General features: G+C 32.6%; 1 protein-coding gene and 1 pseudogene across 3 annotated transcripts in view; both read left to right on the forward strand.

Annotated features, from left to right (window-relative positions):
- LOC145260486 (uncharacterized) overlaps positions 1 to 23,983 on the forward strand; it is a 118,235-nt gene that overhangs the window by 37,596 nt on the left and 56,656 nt on the right. For all 3 annotated transcript variants that reach the window (XR_013864307.1, XM_080118595.1, XM_080118597.1), the window contains 3 exons: positions 14,495 to 14,626; positions 17,839 to 17,948; positions 21,277 to 21,406. Coding sequence is in view for 2 of the 3 variants with exons in the window: in XM_080118595.1 (XP_079974721.1) it covers positions 14,495 to 14,626; positions 17,839 to 17,948; positions 21,277 to 21,406 (372 nt within the window). In the remaining variant the exon portion in view is untranslated. The remainder of the gene's footprint in view (positions 1 to 14,494; positions 14,627 to 17,838; positions 17,949 to 21,276; positions 21,407 to 23,983) is intronic.
- On the forward strand, positions 20,491 to 20,608 carry LOC145260771 (5S ribosomal RNA; annotated as a pseudogene).

Consider the following 23,983-nt stretch of genomic DNA (forward strand, 5'->3'; position numbering starts at 1 on the left):
AGATTCCCAAGTTCAACAAAATGTAGTAGAGTTGACATTGGTCGAAACGTTATGAAAATAACAATCAAGATGAGAATAGTCATCTGAACAATACAAAAACTACTTTTTTTAGTCATGATTCTTTTTGACATTAAAATTAAAAATTTTTTAAAAAAATTTAGTTTTAATCAGTTATTTATTGAAGATTTTCTACAAACAGAAATGACATTTCTATTAAGTGCAGATTTGTTTAGTTTTATTTTTATAAGGTATTAGCGGATTTACCCAGCATTGTCGAGGTACCAAATATGTTAAATATGATTAGTAAAATTTGAAATTCCGATCATTTATTGATTAAATAATACAATTCATTTACAAAAATAAAACCTTTGTTTGGCATTAAAGTACTGTAAAGATTAATGACATTAACAATTACAAATGTGCACACAAGCATAGAAAAGGTTACGGATTTCTGCATAAACTATACCATGTCTTGTATAGAAAATGTGCACTTTAGAATGTGAATTTAAAGAAATAAATATAGTAGAACCTCAGGATACAGCATTAAAAATTAGTAACAAAATACAGTACAGTATATAATACACATGTATATAATTAAATAATATTCTAAATAATACTGTAAGGCACAGCAAATACCGTAACCAGGGTCCGAAAAAACATTGTATTCCACATCGTAACTTTAAAAAAACCCTTCCGTATCCTGGTGTTCTACTGTACCTATTATTTCTGGTTATTTGATGTTTTCTAAAATAAATTTTCATGCATCAGACTAGGTTTGTTTTTTATAATTCAAACTAGGGTTGTCACAGTACCTGAATTTTAACTTGGATACCCGTACTGAAGCGCCACTCACTCTCACTCTAAGCAAATTGAATCAACTTCCTTCAAGGGAGGAAGTTTCATGGGAATATCAAATTTACAAGATACATGATATTACTTTTGATATCACAAAAAAGATTCTATAGCACCACTGGTAAATGGGATATTTACATTGCATGCCATCCCGTGTGCACAACTTAACGTTAGATTTTCAAACAAATACACGTCATAGATCTTTAAAGTAGAAAGATAGTGTGGGTATGCAGTTTGTCACCTAGAGAGAAAATTCTCAACATAATCATCTCTATCTTTCTGCCTGGGTGGCACAACTGTATCAGTGGGCAGCTAAAGACGTGAGGTACAACTACCAGAGAAGAATTGGCTGAGCTCTCAGCTCCACAAGTGGTCGGTTTTTGACCGTAGAATAGCTATTGGTTAATGGTCTTTTGCAACTTTGCTCCAGGCCGTTGTATGTAGGCTAGCCTGGTTCAACACAATCACGCTGACACATCAGCGCTTATTAGATCACCAAAGTTAAACACCATTGAGCCTGCTCAGTACCAGATGGATGAACATTATCAACACTTCCCAGCAATAACTTCAAAAACCAAATGTCCTCGCCATCTCCTGACAGAGATGTACAAACAACTGGAGCCCACTTGTGATTTTGATATTCCCATGAAACTTCCTCCCTTAGAGGAAGCCGATTCAGCCTGCATAGAGTGAGTGCCGCTTCAATCCTGGTCGGTATGGTACCATGGTTCGGGATGTGGTAGATGAAAGGGTAGAAGCCTGTTCAATCCAACCAGAATGATCCTCGTTGGTTGCAAGAAAGAAAACGTTATTAGATAAAGATAAAATATAGCGGGGAGGGGTGGGTAAATAATAAAATAAACACAGTGAGGTAAAAAAAAAAAAAAATCCGGTCAGTAGAGAGGTAGAGGTTATTAAAGGCTGTGTGTGAAAAAACCAGTATGAATCATTAACGCATTAACAAGAGGAAGTAACTTTTAATAGTAAAATATTAAGTTGACCCAAATGAATTTTTTTATTTGTAGCACCATAATTTTATATGGTTTCAGTATCCCACTTATTCACATTGTATACTTTTGACAACCTTAGTTTAAATATGTCTGTATTTTAGAATCACTGCACATTAATTTGATTTTGTATTGATTTTTATCTTCATCTCAAAGACTAATACAGTTATTAATAATTTTTCTCATATTATATGTTGTCCTCTCTTGTTTACAATACGTTTGTAATAGTTTATTATAATTGCTATTTTAATGGTAAATAAAAAATATTGAAAATATAAAAATATTTCAAACATTATAAACAAAAATGTATCCAATGCATGACATTCCCAAAATAGTTTTTAAAGATTTTAAAGTGTTTTCAATAATTTAAAAAAAAAAAAAAGTGCAAAAAATGTTTTCAATGATTAATCAGATTCAGAAAAATTTGTGCCTATTTTCCAATGCCTAAATTGATTCTTTTAATTATCCTTTTTGTTTGATTTTGTTTAAAACAAAATATTCCACTGCTGTTAGTAATGATGAAATAATAAATATTTATTGATTTTAAACTACCAGTAAAACTAAAATCTATAGATCTCCCTCTTCCCCCCCCCCCACACACACAAATGTGTTTTTATGGTAATCGGGAGGGGGTTACCAATTTTATACTTAACTATTTAGAGATTAATAAAAGAATCAGAATCTAAATCAGAAATTGTGTCAGAATCAGGAATTTAGTACAGAATCAGTAACTGTATCGGAATCGGGGGGGGGGGGGATATTGGAACTGTTCCATCACTAATAAAAATATAATTGAAAGTGAGTTCAATTTTATTAAACTGTCCCCAAAATTGATCTTTCATTAAAATTTGCAAACATGGGATTTCATTGAATATATAATTTTACTGTCATATTGAATGTTTTAATAAATTTTGATGGATACAGAATTAAAAAGAATAATTAAAAGCAAGTAGATTTTAGTAAAAACTGTCTTCTATGATCTTCTTTCAAGTGTTAAAATTCAAGTGGTGTTGAACAGCAAAAAATATGCATTGAAAATATCATTTTGTTCTGATGTTTGATTTCATTGAAATTCTAACCTCATTTCCCTAATGAATGCTACTTGAAAGAGGATCTTCTTAGGAGTCTAGTGATTTTTTTTTTTTCTTTTACTATGGTGTCAGAATTTATCAAGGCCCAAAGACCACTTGAAGATGAGTGTTAGATGAGTGTCGGGTGTCATTAAACCAAATTACAATCAATAAATCTAACATTACCCTCATGGGGAAGGGTAGATGATTAGGGAGTACCTATTCCAATTTTGCAGTTTTTTCATGGCAATGTTTGCATTGGATAGATAGATGGATGGTTCCCTCCTCACGTTTCACAAATTATAATGAAAAAATTACATTTTAACTATAGCAAAACGGTTTTATTTTATTTACTGTCATCTTTTTTTCTTTTTCTATAAAACCTGTTTGTCTTATTGTCCGTCATTGCTTTGTCGTGTGTCAATATATGTTGGTCGATGTGTTTGTATGCCATTTCTGTGAGAATTTTTCTTGAAGGTTGGACATCCTCTGACAACGAAGATGAAACCCCCGAAATCTTATGGAATAGAGATTGTAAGCTATCTTTTGTCCCCTCCCCCATCTGTTAAGCACCTTTCAGACACATAATATATAAAAACAAAATCTTCAGCTCTTTTACTTTAACATATAAGAAAAAGAGGCACAAACTCTGTCTTCTCTCTCTCTCTCTTTCCTCATATCTTGGTGTGTGCACTTATGCAAAAACAAAATCTTTCCTGAAATATTAAATTTTGATTAAATCGGGAGAAGTCTTCCTTTATGTCATTTGTTTTTATATATGTATTAATAACTAACTGAAGTACCTGTGTACTAGGGGTTTCTAAAAGTTTTCTTCAACTTTCAAGCTAGATTATAAAAGGCCTGGGTATCAACAACACAAATGCTGTGTTTTATTTTTTTACTTGTATTAGACAAATTAAATCGTAAAGTTAAAATTTCTTATGTACACCTGAATTTTTTGGATTGCTGCAACAACATTCACCTAGGCAAGTTGAACCAGCTTCTCCTTGAAGGAGGAAGTTTCCTGAGAATATCAAGTTCATAAGCTGTTTCTAGTCGGATGTATATCCTAATAAGGGGAAATGACCATGTTAGGTTTCTGCAATTCTTTGCAGGGAGGTGTCAAAGTCCTCCTTCAAGCAGCATCTGGTATTCCCAAATGGTCACCTATCTGTTATTGACCAGACTTAACATTGCTGATCTAATGCGAACTTGTGTGCTAACATGATAATACCGTATATTACTGTTCTCATCCGGAGTGTTATTCGTACAACATTTCAGGGTTATAATCAACTAACATACTTCCTAACTTCCAGCTTAGCTGTTACAGTTCCTTCACTTTTATTGTTCTTCAGTATTTCTATTGTGGAACGATTTATTGAAATAAAATATAAGAAAAGGACATTATTGAAAAGTATACAATAAAAATTAACAAAATTATACAGATAAAAATAACACAATTAGTCTTTATTTGCACTTGTAATAAAATTAAAAATAAAAGTTTTATTCGAAATTTTGTAAGAAATATATTTATGAAATTATAAAAAAAAAATTTTTTTATTTTAAAAATAAGTTCCTTATTTGAATTTATATAATAAATATATGTTTATGAAAGTATAAAAATAAAATTATTGAAATCAAAATAACAAAATTTCAAACATTATAAACAAAAATGTATCCAATGCATGACATTCCCAAAATAGTTTTTAAAGATTTTAAAGTGTTTTCAATAATTTAAAAAAAAAAAAAAAAGTGCAAAAAATGTTTTCAATGATTCTTTTAAGAAAAATAAAACTAATTTCAATAATTCTTAATCAAAAAAAAGACCTAAAAAACTTTTCTATGATTATTAAATGAAAAAAGAACAATCAGGAAAACATAATAAAAAAAAAAATACATGCACAGGGGAATCGTGGGCATGAGAGAAAAAAAGCGAAAGAATGATTTGCTTCTCAACAATTCCAGTGACACTATGCTGGAAGTTAGGAAATATGTTAGCTGACTATAACCGCTATTAGTTTTGCTTTTTAATAAACAATGATAATCCAATCATTTAAAAATAAATTAATACCTATTTTTTCATAATAGGCTAGCGAGAGGGTTGTCATAAAATACGCTTGAATATAAATTCATGCATATTTTTTATTTATTATTACTGAACAAATTCTCTATTGAATAATATATTGTACCTAATACATAGTACTGATTTCCAAAGATTTAAAAAAAAAAAAAAATGACTTAGTTGCCATCAGATATAACCAAAACCTTTAGCATGTTCCCTACTGTTTGAGCTATCGACAGATAGATAAGAAAGATTCAAAATTAAATCACTTCAAAACCTCATCAGTATGCCCTGTATTTAAGAATTCAGGTGAAAAGTCATCTCCCTCTCGGTACAGACCAATAAGTCTCTTGTGTGTCATGAGTAAGTTGTTGGAATCCATATCAAATAAAGAAGTAGTCAACCACCTCAACAGAAACAACCTTCTTAGTGACATGCAATATGGTTTCCGCTCTGCAAGATCTACAGTAGATGTGCTAACGATTATATCACATAGGATTAGTGAATCTCTTGACAAAGGTTTCCTTTCCAGGGCAATTGCTCTTGACATATCGAAGGCCTTTGATAAGGTATGGCATAAGGGCCTACTTCACAAGATTTCCAGCTACGGTATTACTGGAAATGTTTTCTCAATCATTAAATCATTTCTCTCTGATAGGTTCATAGGAGTAGTGGTTGATGGGCAGAAATCAGAGGCCCACAGTATTAATGCTGGAGTCCCCCAGGGGTCCATCTTGAGCCCAACTCTCTTCCTGATCTACGTCAATGATCTCCCAAAACGCATACTTAAATCATTCGTTGACATCTATGCTGATGACACGACCATCTATGGCAACACATCAAAGGCCGTAAATGACAAAGTTCTCTCTAATTCTCTCTCCTCTGATCTTGAGCACGTGGTACAATGGGGGAAGAGGAGGCTGGTCACTTTTAATTCATCTAAAACCAAGCTTATATCTTTACATCATCAACGCTCTGATCCCCATCTGGCATCAATTGAAATGGATGGCTCTCGTCTTGGGGAGGCTCGATGTTTTGACAAGCTTCTGGGTTTGACCTTTACTCCTCTGAAATGGAACACATACATCAAATCTGTTGCCAGGGACGCTGGGAAAATGGTGGGATCCTTCTACCGCTCCAGAAGATATCTCACTACTGATGCAATTCTCTATCTATATAAAAGCCAAGTCTGTCCAAGGATAGAGTACTGCTGCCACATCTGGGCAGGAGCTGCTAAAAACAGCCTATCCTGCCTTGACAGAGTACAAAATAGACTTCATGGTTTAGTGGGGTATGCCCTTTTCTCTTCCCTGCAACCTCTCTCCCACAGAAGAGACGTTGCAAGCCTGTCTTTGTTTTATCGTTATTTCCATGACAGCTGCTCGTCTGATCTCCGATCCCTTGTCCCCCCCCCTCGCCAATCTTTCATGAGAAACACCCATCTGGCTGAAACTACTGTCAATAATTTTCCCCACTCTCTATCTGTGCCTAAATCCAAACGTAGATTCCATGAGCAAAGCTTTCTTAGAACTGCACACCAGTAGAACTCTCTGTCGCTTGCCTGTTTCCCACCTGACTACAACTTGGACATCTTCAAGTCCAACATAAACAAACTCCTGACAAACCGCCCCCTTAAGTAAGATACTTTATCAAAACCCCCAATACTAATGATTACTACAATACTATCTCATTGATTACTGTACATGCAATAACCCTTATCCCTGAGTGGCCTACGGGCGTTGATAAGTGGTAACCCCCATGTAAAAAAAAAAAAAAAAAAAAAATTATAAATGAATTTATGCATGTGTAATAGAAATGTCACCAAGTTGAAAATGAACATTTTGCATTTTAACTTACCAATATATTTCTGTATGCGTTATTCATCCATTCAAGCAAAGATTTTATTCATTATAAACCATCTTTTGTGTATGACGACTATTTTCTGTTGATTTTAGTGTTATTTCACCAGTAGTATAAGAGTTTATCGGTTAAATATTTTCACACAGGCACACATCTACTGTTTTATTTATATAGATAGTAATTCAAGGATTTAATTTTTTTTTTTTTTAAGTCAGTATCCTTTTTTTTTTGTTTCTTACACAGAAAAGTAACACTTACTAGCATTCTAATGCCATTATTGAAGGGATGAAAGTTGTTTTTATTTTTCAGTTACATTTTCTGTTATTCATAATCAGTTATTTTTTTTTATTAATCACCTGATTTATTTTCATGCAATACATGGTCTACTAGTCTATTATATAAAGACTAGCGAGGACTGTGGAAATTCCACAGCAAACTCTTTCATGTGTTAATATATTGATGTTGGAATTCTGTGAATGTCAGCGTAAATGGAGATGCCTTGATATTATTGTAGCTCTTTTGTTATAACTGCAAATATATTTAAGCTAGCAGGTACACAGCCCGGTCGTAAAATATGCTTAAATATGATAATTTATGCAGATTTCGTATATATTATTATTGTATCAATTTTCTAGCAATTCTTATATATTATAATGTGTGATTTCAAAAAATAAAAAAATATATCAATATGACTTAGGTGCATCAACTTGAATCAAAACTGAAACCAAAACTTATGAAGAATTCTTGGAAAAATTATTTATAAAAAATAGATGACTTGAGTGCCATCAGCTATAATCAAAACCAAAACCAAAACTTATGAAGAATTCTTGATAAAATTATTTATTACAAGAAATGGAAGGTCATAACAATTAAATGACAGTCACTCGGAAGAAAAAAAATGTAAGTGTGACCCACAAAATAACATACACGCTATCATATTAATATATAGACTATAGGGCATAGTCATGTTGACACACCGGTTCTCATCAAATCACCAGAGTTAAGCAACATTGAGTCTGGCTAGTACCAGACGGGTGACCATTTGGAAATTCTAGGCACTGTATGTGCTCTCCGCTTATCTCGGCATTGCTTCCAGTCATCATGAACCTCTACTTTCCACTGGTATTTAACAATGCTGACACAGGAGAGGTGTTGTTAGAGATTATGCAACTCTTGTTACAAAAATTCCATGCGTAGGCACCCTTACAGTGGATATCCATAGTCTGTCGAAACTGAAGGAAGCTACCATATAAAGATTTGATTTCATGTTGTTCATACCCAGTGCTTTCCTACCATCCTTGCTCTTTTATTCAAAATGGCGTTGTCATATCAAAGAGCTTTTGCTTTCAAGATGTATCTTTCCTTACCCCCTAATTACATGTTCTTTGTGTCATTCTTGTTGTTCGTATATGTGCACATTAACATCATAGTATTAGTTTTTGTTATCTTGTTCATGTTTTGTTTTCATTATTAAAAAAAAGAAAAAAAGAAAATCTTTAATTCAAAAGTTTTATTTGCTTTCTGATATATATTTTGCTATTTTGCCTTGAAAGTAAGGGCAACTTATTTTCTGTTTAGAAAGATATTTTTTAATGTTTTTTTTTTATGTATTATGCCGTTTTTGAATCTCTTATTATCACTACATTTCAATTTTTAATATATATATATATATATATATATATATATATATATATATATATATATAAACTACACGTATGTTGCCTGGAAGTGTAATTGTATTGGGGGGGGGGGCATTTATTTATTTTTTATTTATTTAGTTTTTTTTTTTGTTTTTTGCAACTACACTATAATAGTGAAAATTGGAAAACGAAAAAGTTGATTAAAAAAAAAATTCTCTACTGATATTTTATGTCAATTTCGAGTAAAAGCAATAATATCTACTTAATTAGCATGTCAGAAGTATATAAATATTACCACATTATTTAAAAAAAAAAAAAATCATGAGTTTGCAATCTTTATCGTATTTCTTTGGAACATGTGACATAACAAGGGAAGTAACCCAGCTATGCTAAAAACAAGGCAAGTAGGTATTTATTTGCTCCCCCACCGAGCAAATTAGGCACAAGGCCAATAAAAAAAAAATAAAAAAGGCAAGTAACTTATTTTAAAAATTGACAATAGTTACAAGCTATTTACCTCCCTTTAAAACTCTTCTGTGTTTTTTTAGCCAAACATTTTATTTTCATTAAAAAATGTTTTCTTTTTTGATAATTTTTTCTATCTTATCATTTTCCTTAATTTTTGGATATATTCATAACTGTAACATGACAATTAAGTAGAGATCATTGGTTTGTCTTGAAATTCAATATTAAAAATTTCGAATTTTGCTATTATAGTATAATTGCACCTATTTGTTTTCTTTTTTTTTTTTTTTACCAATTCTGTCGGAAGGTACCGTAATGTTTCAAACTGAACTCTGAAAATCTTGTACAAAAAAAAAAAAGCAAATAAAATAATTAAATAAAAAAAACTGAGTAAACTTTAAATGCATCCTTTGAGTTAAGGATCCATTGTATCCTTTAAAATATACTATGCTTGTAGCATGTAATATAAACACACCTAGAAGTTAGAATGAAAAATATTTTACCTATTCCTACTATTATGATGAACAATTGTAAGAAATAGTTTAATAGAAATAGGTAAAGAAATGTTGACACTTTATTCTTTAAGTGTATATAAGCTTGCACTTGTTTAGGTGAGGAAGGCAGAATGTCTTCAATCTAGCAATATTCTTAACCAGAATAAATATTTTCAGAAAAGAATGGCAGCAAAATGAATTATAACTTATGCTAATAACATAGTGAAATAAAAATAAAAATAGGTCAATCTGAATCAAATATCAATATGTCAGACAAATTGCTATTTGGGTCTGACTTTGAAAATCGGGAAAAATTACTTTATACAGAATTTTGAACAGAACCGTTTATTTAATCTTGTTCTGTCAACCATGATCAGGTAGAAGTCTAAAGTAAATTCTATAGAGATTTCCAAAATCGAAAGAAAGATTCCAAAGTTTGACAAGATACACCTGAAGAAGATTGGAGGTTATATCGTGAGTATAACATTCAAGATAAGAGCAGTAGTTTGAATAATAGGAACTATTAACCCTCATCTCAAAAATTCAGACACTTTTGTCTAATTTGTATTATTTTTATAGATATAGATCTACGTGTGTGTGTGTGTGTATATATATATATATATATATATATATATATATATATATATATATACATATCTATATATAATTAATTTTTTTGAAAGAGAAATCCAGCAGAGTGCTCAATTAAAAAGAAAATCCAAAATATAAGAGCGTATTTATATTTTGTGTACAGAAAGTTGTTAGATGAGACAAATCATTGGTACCATTGGTTTCAAGCCCAATAGTTAGGACCGTTTAAGATATCCATATCAAACTCTCTTCAGCCAATACTCGTCGAGACAAGTATTGGCTGAAGAGAGTTTGATATGGATATCTTAAACGGTCCTAACTATTGGGCTTGAAACCGATGGTACCAATGATTTGTCTCATCTAACAACTTTCTGTACTCAAAATATATAATATATATATATATATATATATATAAAGAGAGAGAGAGAGAAAGATTTTTTTTTAACTCAATCATTAAAATTGAGTTTAAAAAAAAAATCTTTCTCTCTCTCTCTCTCTCTCTCTAAAACCAAGCTTCTTCTATCTTTTCATCATCAATGCTCTGATCTCCATCTGGCATCAATTGAAATAAATGGCTCTCATCTTGGGGAGGCTCCATGTTTTGACAAACTTCTGGGTCTGACCTTTACTCTTGATCTGAGATAGGGCATGTACATCAAATCCATTGCCAAGGCTACTGGAAAAATGGTGGGATCGTTCTACCGCTCCAGTAGATGTCACACTGCTGATGCAATTCTCTACCTGTGTAAGAGCCAAGTACATCCAAGGATTGAATACTGTTGCCACATCTGGGCAAGTGCTGCTAGAAGCAGCTTGTCCTACCTTGACAGAGTTCAAAATAGACTTCGTAATCTAGTGGGGGATGCCTTTTCTCTTTGTAACCTCTTTCTCACAGAAGAGACATTGCGAGTATGTCTCTACTTTATTGTTATTTTCATGGCAAGTGCTCGTCTGAGCTCCAATCTATGTTCCCCCCACCTCCGTCCTGGTCTGACTTTCATGAAAAACACTCATCTAGCTGAAACCACTATCAATAATTTCCCCAACTCTTTATCTGTGCCTAAACCTTAACGTAGATTCCATGAATAAAGCTTCTTTCTTTGAACTACACATCTGTAGAACTCTCTTCCGTTTTTCTGCTTTTCAACTGACTACAATATGGGCGTCTCCAAGTCCAGTGTGAGCAAGTTCTTGGTGAGCCATCCCCTTAAGTAATCCAATTTACCAAATTTCCACTTCTAATAGTTACTACAATATTTTCCCATTGACTACTTACACTCATTAACCCTTATCCTTGAGTGGGCCCTGATGAGCGGTGACTCCTTTGTAAAAAAAAAAAAAAAAATGGATTTATCTGACTACTGTTTTCATCTAGAATGTAATTTTCACAATGTTTCAGTCGATGTTACCTCCAACCTTCTTCAGGTGTGTCTGGTTAAACTCAGGAATTTGGACAGAATTTTGAATGGAACCCTTTATTTCCTTCACAGCAGTAGCATACTCTCGCTCAATCAGCCATGGCTCTATAGAGGTCCTAAGTAATTCACAATTGTATTTTTCAATCACCCACACTGAGAATTGAACCTTTAACCTTCTGGAGAATATCACATTTACAATTGATTTTTCCAAATATTCTAACCACTGCGCCATGAGTCCTTGTGGACTGTTCTAGATAAGAACAGTAGACGATGAATCCAAATGATACAAATAACCAGTCCTCATCTCAAAAATTCAGAAACATGATTTGTCTATTTTGTTTTGATTTTCTATACAACATAATGAATGCCTCTGTTTTTTGTGAGAATTGCTTATCGTTTTCCTATGAAAGACAACTTTCCAATAAGATTGGGATTGGTGTATTTTTAGAACTCCAATTATTTGAAAGAAACAGCTTTAGTATGACATGATGTAAATGACGTTTCGGAATTTTTTAGGTTAGGCTTGATAGTTTTGATCATCCAATCTAGAACCATCTGGGTTGTTATATTCACAACATTTAGGCCGAATTAACCTCCTACCTTTAAGTGCATTTTTGCAAACTCGGGAACCAGGACGAAATTTTGAACTTGATTATTTCTCTAGTCCATATGGGTGGATTGTTCTCATTCCATCAACCAGGACAAGCTAAAAGTGTTAAATATTTTCAATGTTATTCTTAATTATCATCTCCTGTAGTAAATATTGACCCTTCAATCTCCAGAAGACTTTCACATAGAATGTATTGTTAAACCAATGCTACTAATCATTACATCATGTAATGTATTTAAAGAAGGTTGAACGTCAGCCGAAAATGTTGTAAATATGCAGACGAAAATAGTAGTCTGAATAATGAATATTTTGTATGTTGCCATTTAAATGCCAATGTAAACAAAAGTAATTTCAAATTGATTTTGTAATGATTTATTTCTATTAATAAAAACTATTCTCTTTTGTGTAAAATGTTACATTTGAAAGAAATATTTCATACTTGAGGATGTTCGCAACAGGAATTTAGCAAATCATTTTCTTGGTCATGATTTTTAACTAGCCTGGGTGCTCAGCGTTGCCCGGGTGTTTGGAGGTGTGTGTTGAGCAAAAAAAAAAAAAGAGAAAAGGTGGTAGTAGGCAGGCAGGCTTCAACCCGTACCGCAAAGGAGGAAAACATGAAAAAAAACATGATGTCTTTGTTGTTGCGTCCATCGCCAAACCAGAATTGACGTAGGTTTAAATTAAGGCTAGACAATCGAAAAGAGGGGATGACTTTCAAAAATATCAGCAAAAAAGCGATCCCTCTCTGTAGAAAAGTGGCCAGTTGAGAGTGAAAAGATTAATGTTTTTGGCCAATTTTTCGATATTTGTCATCGAAGGGTTCAGCTACAAAACGATACCAATCTTGTGAAAACCGTCGCCTCTGTCGAGAGTTTTAGGCATGCATACATACATACATACATTTAAACAGATAGGTGAGATTTATATTATAGATTAGTGGGGGTGCCCGGCATTGCCCGGGTGTTTGTAGGTGTAAAAGAAAAAAAAAAGAAACAAAAAAGTTTTAGTAGGCAGGTAGGCTTGAACCTGAATCCTTGAGGCGAAGGCGGAAAAAAAAGCGTGATAACTTACCTCGACTATACGAAGGCAGTGGAATGAGAGTGGATGAAATGAAATGATTAAAAAGTTATGTGACAGGTGCGTAAATTTAATGAGGTCAAACATCACGTCATAACGGAACGAAATCCCGCAATTAACTTTGGTTGCGAGACAGTTTTTTTAGTTTTGTTTTGTTTCCCTAAGATGTTGGGGGAAAACCAGCTCCCAATAAAAAAGGGGAGTGTCCAAATGAATAGCAATTGTCTGATATGACGATTTTCAGCACATTGATCAAAGCTGATTGCTTTCTGGACATCCCTGGCAGGGAAACCAAGGAACTGCCTTCGCTCCATCAGTTTCACTTCATTTATACTAAAAAGCTGGATAAACCCGTGACAATGGAATAGCGCAAATTTTATAAAAGTCGATCAAAATAATTCTAGGCATGACGTCCCTTCGCAAATCGTAGATATGATCTAGGGGGTATATAAACAGCTTTAAAAAATAGTAACCCCCCTCCCTCCAAAAAAAACCTTTGCTGGACATACAAAAATTTGCACGATGCTTTTGCCTTATATATATATAAATATATATATAAACACTTGTTTGCCTTGATGGTAATGGTCATAACTCCTTAGGTTTCGCTTGATAACAACGTACTTGCTTGAGATGATGAAATAGAGTATTCCATAATATTAATGCAATATTAAGTTTCACTCATGATGTTTTATACTAAAAGTTGACTCATGAGGCTACTAAGAACTAGAAGTCTTTTTCAAAATTTTTGAATTTCAGATATTTTTAAAATATCAAACAAAATTTATTGCATTTATTTATATCCCATTAACTTTCTGGAACAACATTTATGAATTACTTTATTGTTAATTTTGTAGCATTTTATATTATATTTGCTTCTATTTTATTTATGTTTGAATGAACTAAAAAAATTTAGATAATTTTGCTTTTAAACATCTTTTAAAACAAAAGATAATAATTACTTGTAAGAAAATATGTTTGTTATAAATAATATTATAATAAAAAAATATTAAATTAACATTATGTAAAAGATATTTTTTAATCAATGAATGCAACCTTTGAAATATGCCTTCAGTTATGGGTCTGAGTTGCACCATTATGAGTTTGTTTTTAGTCTAAAACACTATAATAATGTTTTATTTACATTCAATAAGAATTGTATGATTTTAGAATCAAATGTTTCAAAAAGATTTCAGCTTTGATCATTTACTTACTTTCATAGATTGTTGTTGTTGAAATAATCATTGATCTTATTTCCTATTGGCAAATAATATTTGCTTTCAGAAGAAAAAATCTGTCGCAGTTATGCTTTATGTTGTTTTTAAACTGATTGTTTTGTTTACCTTTCCAGCCCCCTAAACTAGAGAAGAGCAAAATGGCTGACTATGTGAGGAAAGCGATGAAATCCGCCTCAGAATTCAACAGTCAATTTCAAAAAGAAAGAAAAGAAGACAGACGAGCATATTTTGACTTACAGACAATGGTAATGCCATTTTTTTGTCAGTTTTGTTTTATTATTAACTCATTTTTTTTTAAATTTATCATAAAATTAATTTTATAAAAGTCAATGTTTGTGTGTTAAAGAAATCGATATGTTAACAGAACATTTAAATAAAGGTTAAATTTTTCACAGATTTATCAGAGATCACTGAAGGCAATGATTAGGTTTTATATGAATCGATCAGTTTGACAATTTTTTTCTGATTCTCCTTGTTTCTTCCAACCATCTGTCAGCAGGTTCGCTAGATAACATTCAGAGTTTTCTACAAGTTGGCCAATGTAGATGTGATTAAGTTTTCAACTAATCTTTTGCTATGCAATGGATTCCATAAGAAGGTGTATCTTATACATTCTGACTTGCTTCTCCACGAGTTAACTGTGTATATAAGCAGTCTTTGGTTGGGTGTTTTTCTCCAGCTTATTTCCAATGCAACTTTTATCATTCTTATATGTGTTTGATCAAGTGATGTTTCTTGCTGTTTTGTCAGTGTCTAAGTTGTCGAGTCATAGAGCAAGATGGATTCTACCATGGCGTTAAAAGGAAATTCCTCTTAAGATTGTCAGAGAGTGATATCTTCTAGATGACATGAAGAGGGCAAAGTCATTATTTCGCAGTGTGAGTTTATTGTGAGAAAAAAAAAAATTCTGTGTGAGTGTTAAAAATTTTCTTTTTCAAGTTAAAATCTGTTGAAGTACACATTTTGAATATATAAACATTAGGCGAAGAATAACGAGTTATCTAAAATAGCTGTCTCATTTGGGCCATATTGGATAAATTTACCTAATGTTTACATATTTAAAGTGTGTATTTCTCAAGACAAAATGTGTACTTTTCAATCGATTTTAACTTAAAAAGATTCCTCATAATATTTAACAAAAACAAAATTTTTAATGCCTACATAGAATTTTTTTTTCTTGCAATAAACTCACACCATGATTTAGTTACTTTGCCCATACAGAGTCCGTCAAGGACATCTCCCCTTTGCATATTTTGATGTCTGTGTCTGCTGACAGGATGTTGTTGCCAGTTTTTAGTTTGATTTCTTCTTGATTGTAGCTTTGCTAGCATTAAAAAACTTTTAGTATACAAAATAAAAATAATAATATACTTCATAAAAATATGGAATTAAATAGGAAATTTGCTGAATTCTATAAACATCTCAGTTTTATTAGAAACAAATGTAGACAGAATAACATAAAATGTAGGGATTAAATGATTTAGTGTCCTTTGCTCTTACTTATCAATTTTCTTTAGTTTTCAGCTCATTCTTATGAAACCGAGCATAACTGATTTTGTTGAAGCAGTATTTTTAGGTTGTTTAGAAAATGCAATATTATCTATATAGTCATAGGAGAAACTTGTACGTAATTTATTGAAGTGATATTTCACTTATGAGATTATTTTAAAAGTATTTTTATTATTTTACTTGCTAGCAGCCAGGCGTTGCCCGGTCATACAATACGCTTAAACATGATATTTTAAATTATGCAGATTACGTATGTATTAGTATAGAATCAATCCTCTATTGATATATATTTATATATATTACGAGGAATAATTTGCCTTGTGGACTAATTCGCAAAAATAATGTAAAAATAATAATATTGCTCATCAAATTCCATCTGTGTTTATAATATCACGTTAGCTGATCTTGGGGCTTCACGATGAATGCCCTGAAAAAGTCACTTCTGATTAATGTTTAGTTTTAAAATATGTAAATGAAGAAATGATTTTTGACGAATTTAAATGATACCTCTTTTATCATAAATTGAATTTATTTATAAGAAAAACATTACAATAAAATGGTGAGGTATACCCGGGCTTGAACAGGGGATCATTCGATCTGTAGTCGAATGCTCTACCACTAAGCTATATCTCCAGATTATAATAAATCTGTTTGTTTTTTTTTAAGAAGAAATGATTTGCTGAAATTTTATTATCTCTCTTGCCGGTGTAACGTAAAATATTCCCCTGTAAAAATTATTCTGTTTTATCTATAGGAGAGAAAGGCTATTTTTAAGATTGGATTTTTTTTCAATTTTCAAGACTTATCAGATGAATTTCTGTACAGAACATATCCAAGAATACTGCCAGACATAAATTAGCTTTGTGTAAATTTGCAGAAGATAAGCTCAGTTGTTTTAGAACTTATGGGGAAGGAACTCGTACACACACACACACACACACACACACACATTTTTATATTATAGTAGATGCATAAGTAAAAACAAATTATTCTTTCTTCGCACTAACAACTCATCCAAGTAAATAATTTGTCAAAAAATTTGTTTTTTGTTCGCTTATTCTTCTGAGTTCATTATTGTGTTTATCGTAGGCTTGTCAAAAGTGTTGACATTCCAATATTTTTGGGATACAATGTCTTCGTTTACAGATTTGATAAGCAAAACCATATAAAATTATAATACTATGAAATAGAAAAAAAAAACAGTTGGCATTGATTTTTCATTTTATAGTTTGAATTTTTTTCTTCCTGTTTTTCTCTCCTTTTTCTTCCTGTTTTTCTCTCCTTTTTCTTCCTGTTTTTCTCTCCTTTTTCTTCTGTTTGTGTGTTTTCCTTTTACCAATCACACCATTTGATCTTTCCTTCTGCTTTCCCAACCAAATTTTCATATGCTTTTCCACCATCTTCTCTCTCTCGCACTCTCTCTAGATATAAAAAAATAAAAAATATAAATTAAAATAAATTAAAAGAATAATAACTATAGTAATAATTATATATATATGTAATTTCTTTTTAGCAATAAATTGATTGGTATGAATTAACTCCCCTGGAGCTCTTTGGAGAGTTTTTTTTTTTTTTTTTTTACATATATATTATTGCTCTACATTTAAGGATGTATATAAAATATATGTATATATACATACATATATCTTTTGTTTATAGGTAAAATAGTTATTCGCGGATATGTGTTTCGTCATATTACAGTAATTAAGTGTGGCTGAAGCATTTGACAACAGGCTCTGGCATAGTCAACCACACTGAAGAGATGTAGTATGACGAAACACGTCTGTGGATAACTATTTTATCTATAAAAAAAATAAATATACATATTCCTTTATTCTCTCTCTTCCTCTCATCTTGACAACAATGTTCTCCAAAGCTTATGAAACAATTATTTTGTTTTTTGGTTTATCTGTTCTGATTCTGGTTTGTCTTTTTTTAATGCATTTAGGTAATACATTATCCCGCTCAAAAGTACCGGAAAGTGGATCCTGAATACAGCAAAGTCACTGCCTATCCTGTCGGACTTATCCCAGGACAATACCAAGAATATTACAGAAAGTCAGTAAAATCCTTTGTTTTGTTTTTTTGTAATTTTCTTTCCGTCAATAAGATTTCTAAAAATATGAATGCATTTTTCTTCTTTTCATATCCATCCTCGCACTGAAGATTTGTATGCAAGAAAAATTTCATAAAACCAAATGTAGCGCAAAGTTTTTTGTTTTTGTTTTTTTTCAAATAAACTAATCTAGTTTTAGAACAGGTTGTTTATTCCAGTTAAAAAATAGACAATTCTCAAAATTGTTATGGTCAGGAGAAACTTCTATGCCATCATGATTTTGCCACAATTAATAAGAGAAGAGAAGGGCATACACTGATGGACAGAGATTACAGTGTGTTCCTCTCTCTCTCTCTCTCTCTCTCTCTCTCTCTCTCTCTCTCTCTCTCTCTCTCTCTCTCTTTTGTTCATTCTTTTTCCTTTTTTTACCCCTCCCTTGAGATGAGAAATAGCAGATATTGAATATAAATTTACTTTCTTTCCTTATTTGAATCAAAAGGTACGACCCTGAAAATGTCTGCCGTAATCTGCTAACCATTTTCCCATTAAATTAGTATGGGATTAATTGAATAGATAAATGCTTAAGTTGATCTGCCTGTTCCCCCCCCCCCCCAAAAAAAAAAAACTTGAAAAGAATGCCAAGAAAGTAGTGATTTTATTGATGAAAACAAATAAAAAAAACAATTATACTGTAGGTTTTGAAATTTTATATTATTTTTAATGAAAAAAAAACTACAAAAATCCATATTATTTGGATTTTTCGGATTACTGTTCTCATCTTGAATGTCATTTTCAAAACATTTCAGTTGATGTAACTTCCAACCTACTTCAGGTGTATGTTGTCGAACTCTGAAATGTTTATGCCAAAGGAATTTCAATAGAATTTTGAACAGAAACCTTTATTTACTTCACAGCTCTTATTCCATCTGCCATGACTAGATAGAGGGCCTAAGTAATTCATAATTGTATTTTTCGGTTGCCCACATTGAGAATTGAACCTTCAACCTTCAGGAGAATATCATTTTTACAATTGATTTTTCCAAGGGTCCTCGATATGACCTTAAACTATATCCAGTGGTGAGGCCCCAGCTTGCGGGCTTTGGGGAGTGTGGAGCCACCCTTTAATTGCCGTTGCTCCCAGGTTCACTCTGACCCAGAGTGGTAGTACCTGTTAGGGTCCCAACTATGGGTTGAATAGAAACCAACTTGAAAACAACAAATATATTGTATTAAAAAAATTTTCTTCAAAATCTTTGGATTCGGCATTAAATAACCTGAAAAAGAAGTGTTGATATGCTGTAAAACAAAAACAACCAACCGATTTTTCCAAGTCCTCTAACTACTGCACCATGGGTCTGTGTGGAAAAAATTCAGAAACGAAATAGAAAAATATCTTTAAAAAAAATTTTTTTTTTTTTAATAAATTTGGGTTATCCCCAAGTTTTTGGCTACAAGTGTCTATCTGATAGATTATCCTCATTCATGTGCAGTATTTAAGGGGGATTTTATTAAAACAACAGTTGAAGAAAAGATTTTGAAATGGTTGCCCCTCGATAGAAACATCTCTTCCAGTAAAAATTTGGAATTTTAGACAAATTCATCTTTTGCCATTTACTACTACGGACACTAATATTTCTAGCTGCTTATCAATATTGAATTATAAGTAATAAGTAAAAATCATCTCTGTCATCTCTACGTACACATTGACCAAAGAACTCTTTCCCTATTCATGTTACACACGCTGCATCACACATTTTCACTACACGTCTATCTCCTCATCACCTCCATGTGGACACTTTCATAAAGTAAAATTATCTTCACTGTGTGCATCGTTTTAGTGCTTTTTTTTTTATCATTTCCCACCTAGCCAGCAACACATCGTCACTTAGACTGACAATGCCATTGTACAGATCAAAAAATATTTTTAAAAAAAAATACCTTTAGTCACAAACGCAAGTTGTGATATTAAATTCAGAAATATGGTTAAAAAATCAATTTACAAGTGTTATGAATTAGTGAACCCCAGAAAAATATATTTAGAAGTAAGTTAACAATAGCGTTCTTTCTCAATATTTAGTTTAGGTAACAGAGAACAGTCAATGAGCATGCTGAAAGAAAAAAAATACTATTCAACCACAATAGTTATATAAAATGTAAGATTTATTTATAGAGAGAAATATGTAAATATACATAAACAAAAGAGAAGGCTGTTTTGATATAAGAAAGGTGATTAATATAGCAATATATAGCAGAAAACAGTAAAAGTTTGTGTCTCCAGTGATGCTAGGTTATACAAAACTGAGTGGGCAAAAATAAAAATTACTGAGGTCTTATGTACAAAATGAAAAGAAACTGGAATCTTAGGAAGATCTCTATCATTCTGGGAATTAAAGGAGCAAAAAAAAAAAAAAAAAAAAAAAATTAAAAAAACTATCTGTCAAATTTACTCTGTGAACCAAGTATAAGAGGGAGAGAAACAATTGCACCTAAAGTTAGAATCTTAAAAAGATCTCTTGTTTGGAATGTGTGAAATAGTGGATGATAGTATATGGCATAATCATGTTTGACACACTGGTTCCCATCAGATCACCAAAGTTAAGCAATGATGAGCCTGGCCAGTACCAGATGGGAGACCATTTGTGGCTTCCAGGTGCTGTATGTAATCTCTGCTTATCTCGGCATTGTTTCCAGTCCTGCTGGACTTCTCCTTGCCACTGGACGCAAACAGTGCCAATGCAGGAGAGCTGTGGTTGGGGATTGCGCAACCCTTGCCATGCAATTACATGCACAGCTGCCTCTACAGGGGGTTTCCTTTGTCTTTCGAGATTGAACGGAGGTATTGAGATAGTGGGTAAATGTTTGGCATTCGGTATGATGCCTCATCCCCAGATAGAATAAACTGATAAAAATTAAAAGTTAGAGTAAAAGCAAAGGCGATATGTTTGTTGTAAAATATTTCAAATTTTTGTACTTTTTCAAACTAAGGAGTCTGACAGCCATTTTAAAGACTAAGCCGTGATTTAGTCTTATTAATTTTTTTTTTTCTTCTGATTACTACTTGAATATATGTCTTTGCCTCATGTTAGTATTTAAAACAGTCGTCAGTACAAATTCTTTTCCAAAAGATAACAAAACAAACTACTTTTTTGTTTTCACTAAAAACTTAAAATATTACTTTTCTACATAATAACAAGTTTGCTTACGGTAAAATTATAATCATATTTATTGTAGTTACTGAGAATTATCTCAAGCATCGAAAAAAATGTTCAAATCTTGTTATTCTCTATTTCTCGTTTTTATGATTATCTCCCTTTTGTTTTCTTTTTACAGATATAGTTCAAAGGAACTAAAATTCTTCCCTCTCAACACAGCAATTTATGGCCCACCAAAACGAATTGTCAATCCACTCGTTAAAGTTACAAGTGGGGATTCAGATGATGATGGGAACGACAGTCAAGAGGTATAAAACTTTTTAGTCTATCAAATAGTTTAACTTTGCTGCAAGGGGATACTTACAACAGGCCCGGTAGTTATGCAATCAGGTGTATGATGAAAATGGAGAGGAATGGTTGTCCAATTGCAGTGTATTTCCACTCGACTAAGTTGTCAAATAGATTAAAAAGATGCTTGTCAAAAGGAGATGATTTGAGTTTAGCCGAATTCACAGACTGCTACCGTGTTGTTTTATTAGAACTGCGCGCCTGTGGAATTGTCTTCCGTTTTCCTGCTTTCCGGCTGACTACAATATGGTTGTCTTCAAGTCTAACGTAAATAAGTTCTTGATGAGCCATTCCATATAAGTTATCAAATTTAACAAATTTTCATTACTAATGATTATTATATTGTCCAATTTCTACTGTACATTCTTTAACCCTTATCCTTGAGTTGCCTCTTTGACCTTGAAAATGAGTTGATACCTATGAAAAAAAAAAAAAAAAAGAAAAAGTCCAATGTGAACAAGTTCTAATTGAATCGTCCCCCTAAGTAATCCAAGTTTCAAAATTCCCACTGTTTACTACTGGTGCTACCAGATCAGGCTGTCTACTGGCTTCCTGAGACGAAAAGCACCTACATCGATTTTCTGTTTTTGTTTTCTATTTCACCTTTTGTAAAACTTAATTATGTTCTGCAAAAATAAAAACAAAAACAACAGCCCCCATTCCCCCCCCCCTTCCACTCTTTTCTTTTTCTATCCTTACTACTCAACCCCGTCGGTGGGGCATAAGAATACACCGACTGCCCTCCTGCAGAGAGTAAAAACCTCTCAATGGAGCCACCTGTTGGCCGTGAGTGGCGACCCGTAATGCCTAGGAAAGGGATCCTGGTGGCTGAGTAATTGATACCTAGGGAAAACAAAGGTATCAGTGGCAACACTCCACTTTGGCCTCGTACTGGGCCAGACGGGCGGTTGGACGGGCCCGATCCAATCAATCGGCTGGTCACGTCAAGCTCTAAACCTGACTAACATAACAAGAAAATCCACTCGTACTCTCCACCTTTTTACAATAAACAGATTTAGAAAGCGGTGGCTCATGGGTCAATCGACTCGCTGGACAAATGGACTTTTCATGGCTGAAAAACAAATATTCTTACTAAAAAGAGGCTTTTGAAAAAATTTTTAGTAAAAATGGACGAACTACAGGTGCTTAGGTCTACCAACGAGACGAGTATACCTCCCGTGTATCCCTGTTGCTGTTGGGGCGAATGGGTTCCCCCCCCAACACCTCCCATATAGGACTCCGAGGTGGGTGGGGAGCACTAGAGAAGAAAAATTACGAACTACAAAAATGGCCCACTATAAGCCTCAAAAAAGAAGTCATTCAGAAGTTTCTGATCTAACCAGCTCAGATTCAGAAACTGAAATAAACAAACAAACCTTCCCGAGATTTTTTGTAATAGAAACAATTGAAGGAGAACAAATAACAAAAATGTCTCCTTTCAAAATAGAAAGGATACTATCAAAAGAAATCAAACCAAAAACTGTAAAAAAGCAAAAAAATGGCACTCTGTTAATCGAAATAACAAACCAGAAACAAGCAATCGAAATTAAAAAATGGAAACTTTTTGATAATCGAAAAATAAAAACCTACCCCCATAGAACATTGAACACTAGCAAAGGTGTAATCAGGTGCCCCGAATTAGCCCTGTGCCCCTTAGAAGAAGCAAAAAATAATCTTAAAAATCAAAACGTCATTGATATCAAAAGAATTCAGACAAAAACAAGATCCGGCGAAATCATAGACACAAACACTTACATATTAACATTTGATACTCCTCAAATACCTAACAACATAAAAATAGGATATGAAAAAATAAATACTGAAATTTATATACCAAGCCCATTCAGGTGTCACAATTGTCATCGATACGGGCACCATAAAGATCGATGTACACAACCACCAACTTGCATGAGATGCGGAGACAAAGAAACACATATTGATTGTCAAAATGCACCAAAATGCGTCAATTGCCATCAAAATCATAGCGCAAACTCAAAAGAATGCGAAAAATGGAAAAAAGAAAAAGAAACTCTCAGAATAAAATACACCAAAAACATAAGCTTTCAAGAAGCCCGTAAACTAGCAGAAAACACAAAATACTCTGAGATAACAAAAAGAAATACACAGCCTAACTTTGAACCAAATAATACAACAAAAACAAATCCTTCAAACATCCAAATTGAAATATTCACGAAATTACTCAATGAAATGAGAGAACTAATAGAAGACTTCAAAAAAACTATGAAACAAACCATCACAGAAAGTAAAGATTTTTTAAAGAATATAACCGAAATAAAACAAAGTCCCCAAACTAAAACTCTACCACAAAAACCTATTAAACTCCAAACAACAACATCCCTAGAAACAAACCTTACGACAGAAAAAATTAAGAAAAATAAACAGACCCCAAAAGAACCCCACAAGATAGATACCAATAAAAGCAAAATAAACAGATCCCGCTCATCCTCTAGATCAGGATTTCATCACCCACCGCGACCCCATTCGCGATCTGAAACCCGAAACACCCAAACTAACAT

Source organism: Euprymna scolopes, chromosome 36 (genome assembly GCF_053919585.1).
Source record: "Euprymna scolopes isolate OS-2025 chromosome 36, ASM5391958v1, whole genome shotgun sequence".
Taxonomy (NCBI): Eukaryota; Metazoa; Mollusca; class Cephalopoda; order Sepiida; family Sepiolidae; genus Euprymna; species Euprymna scolopes.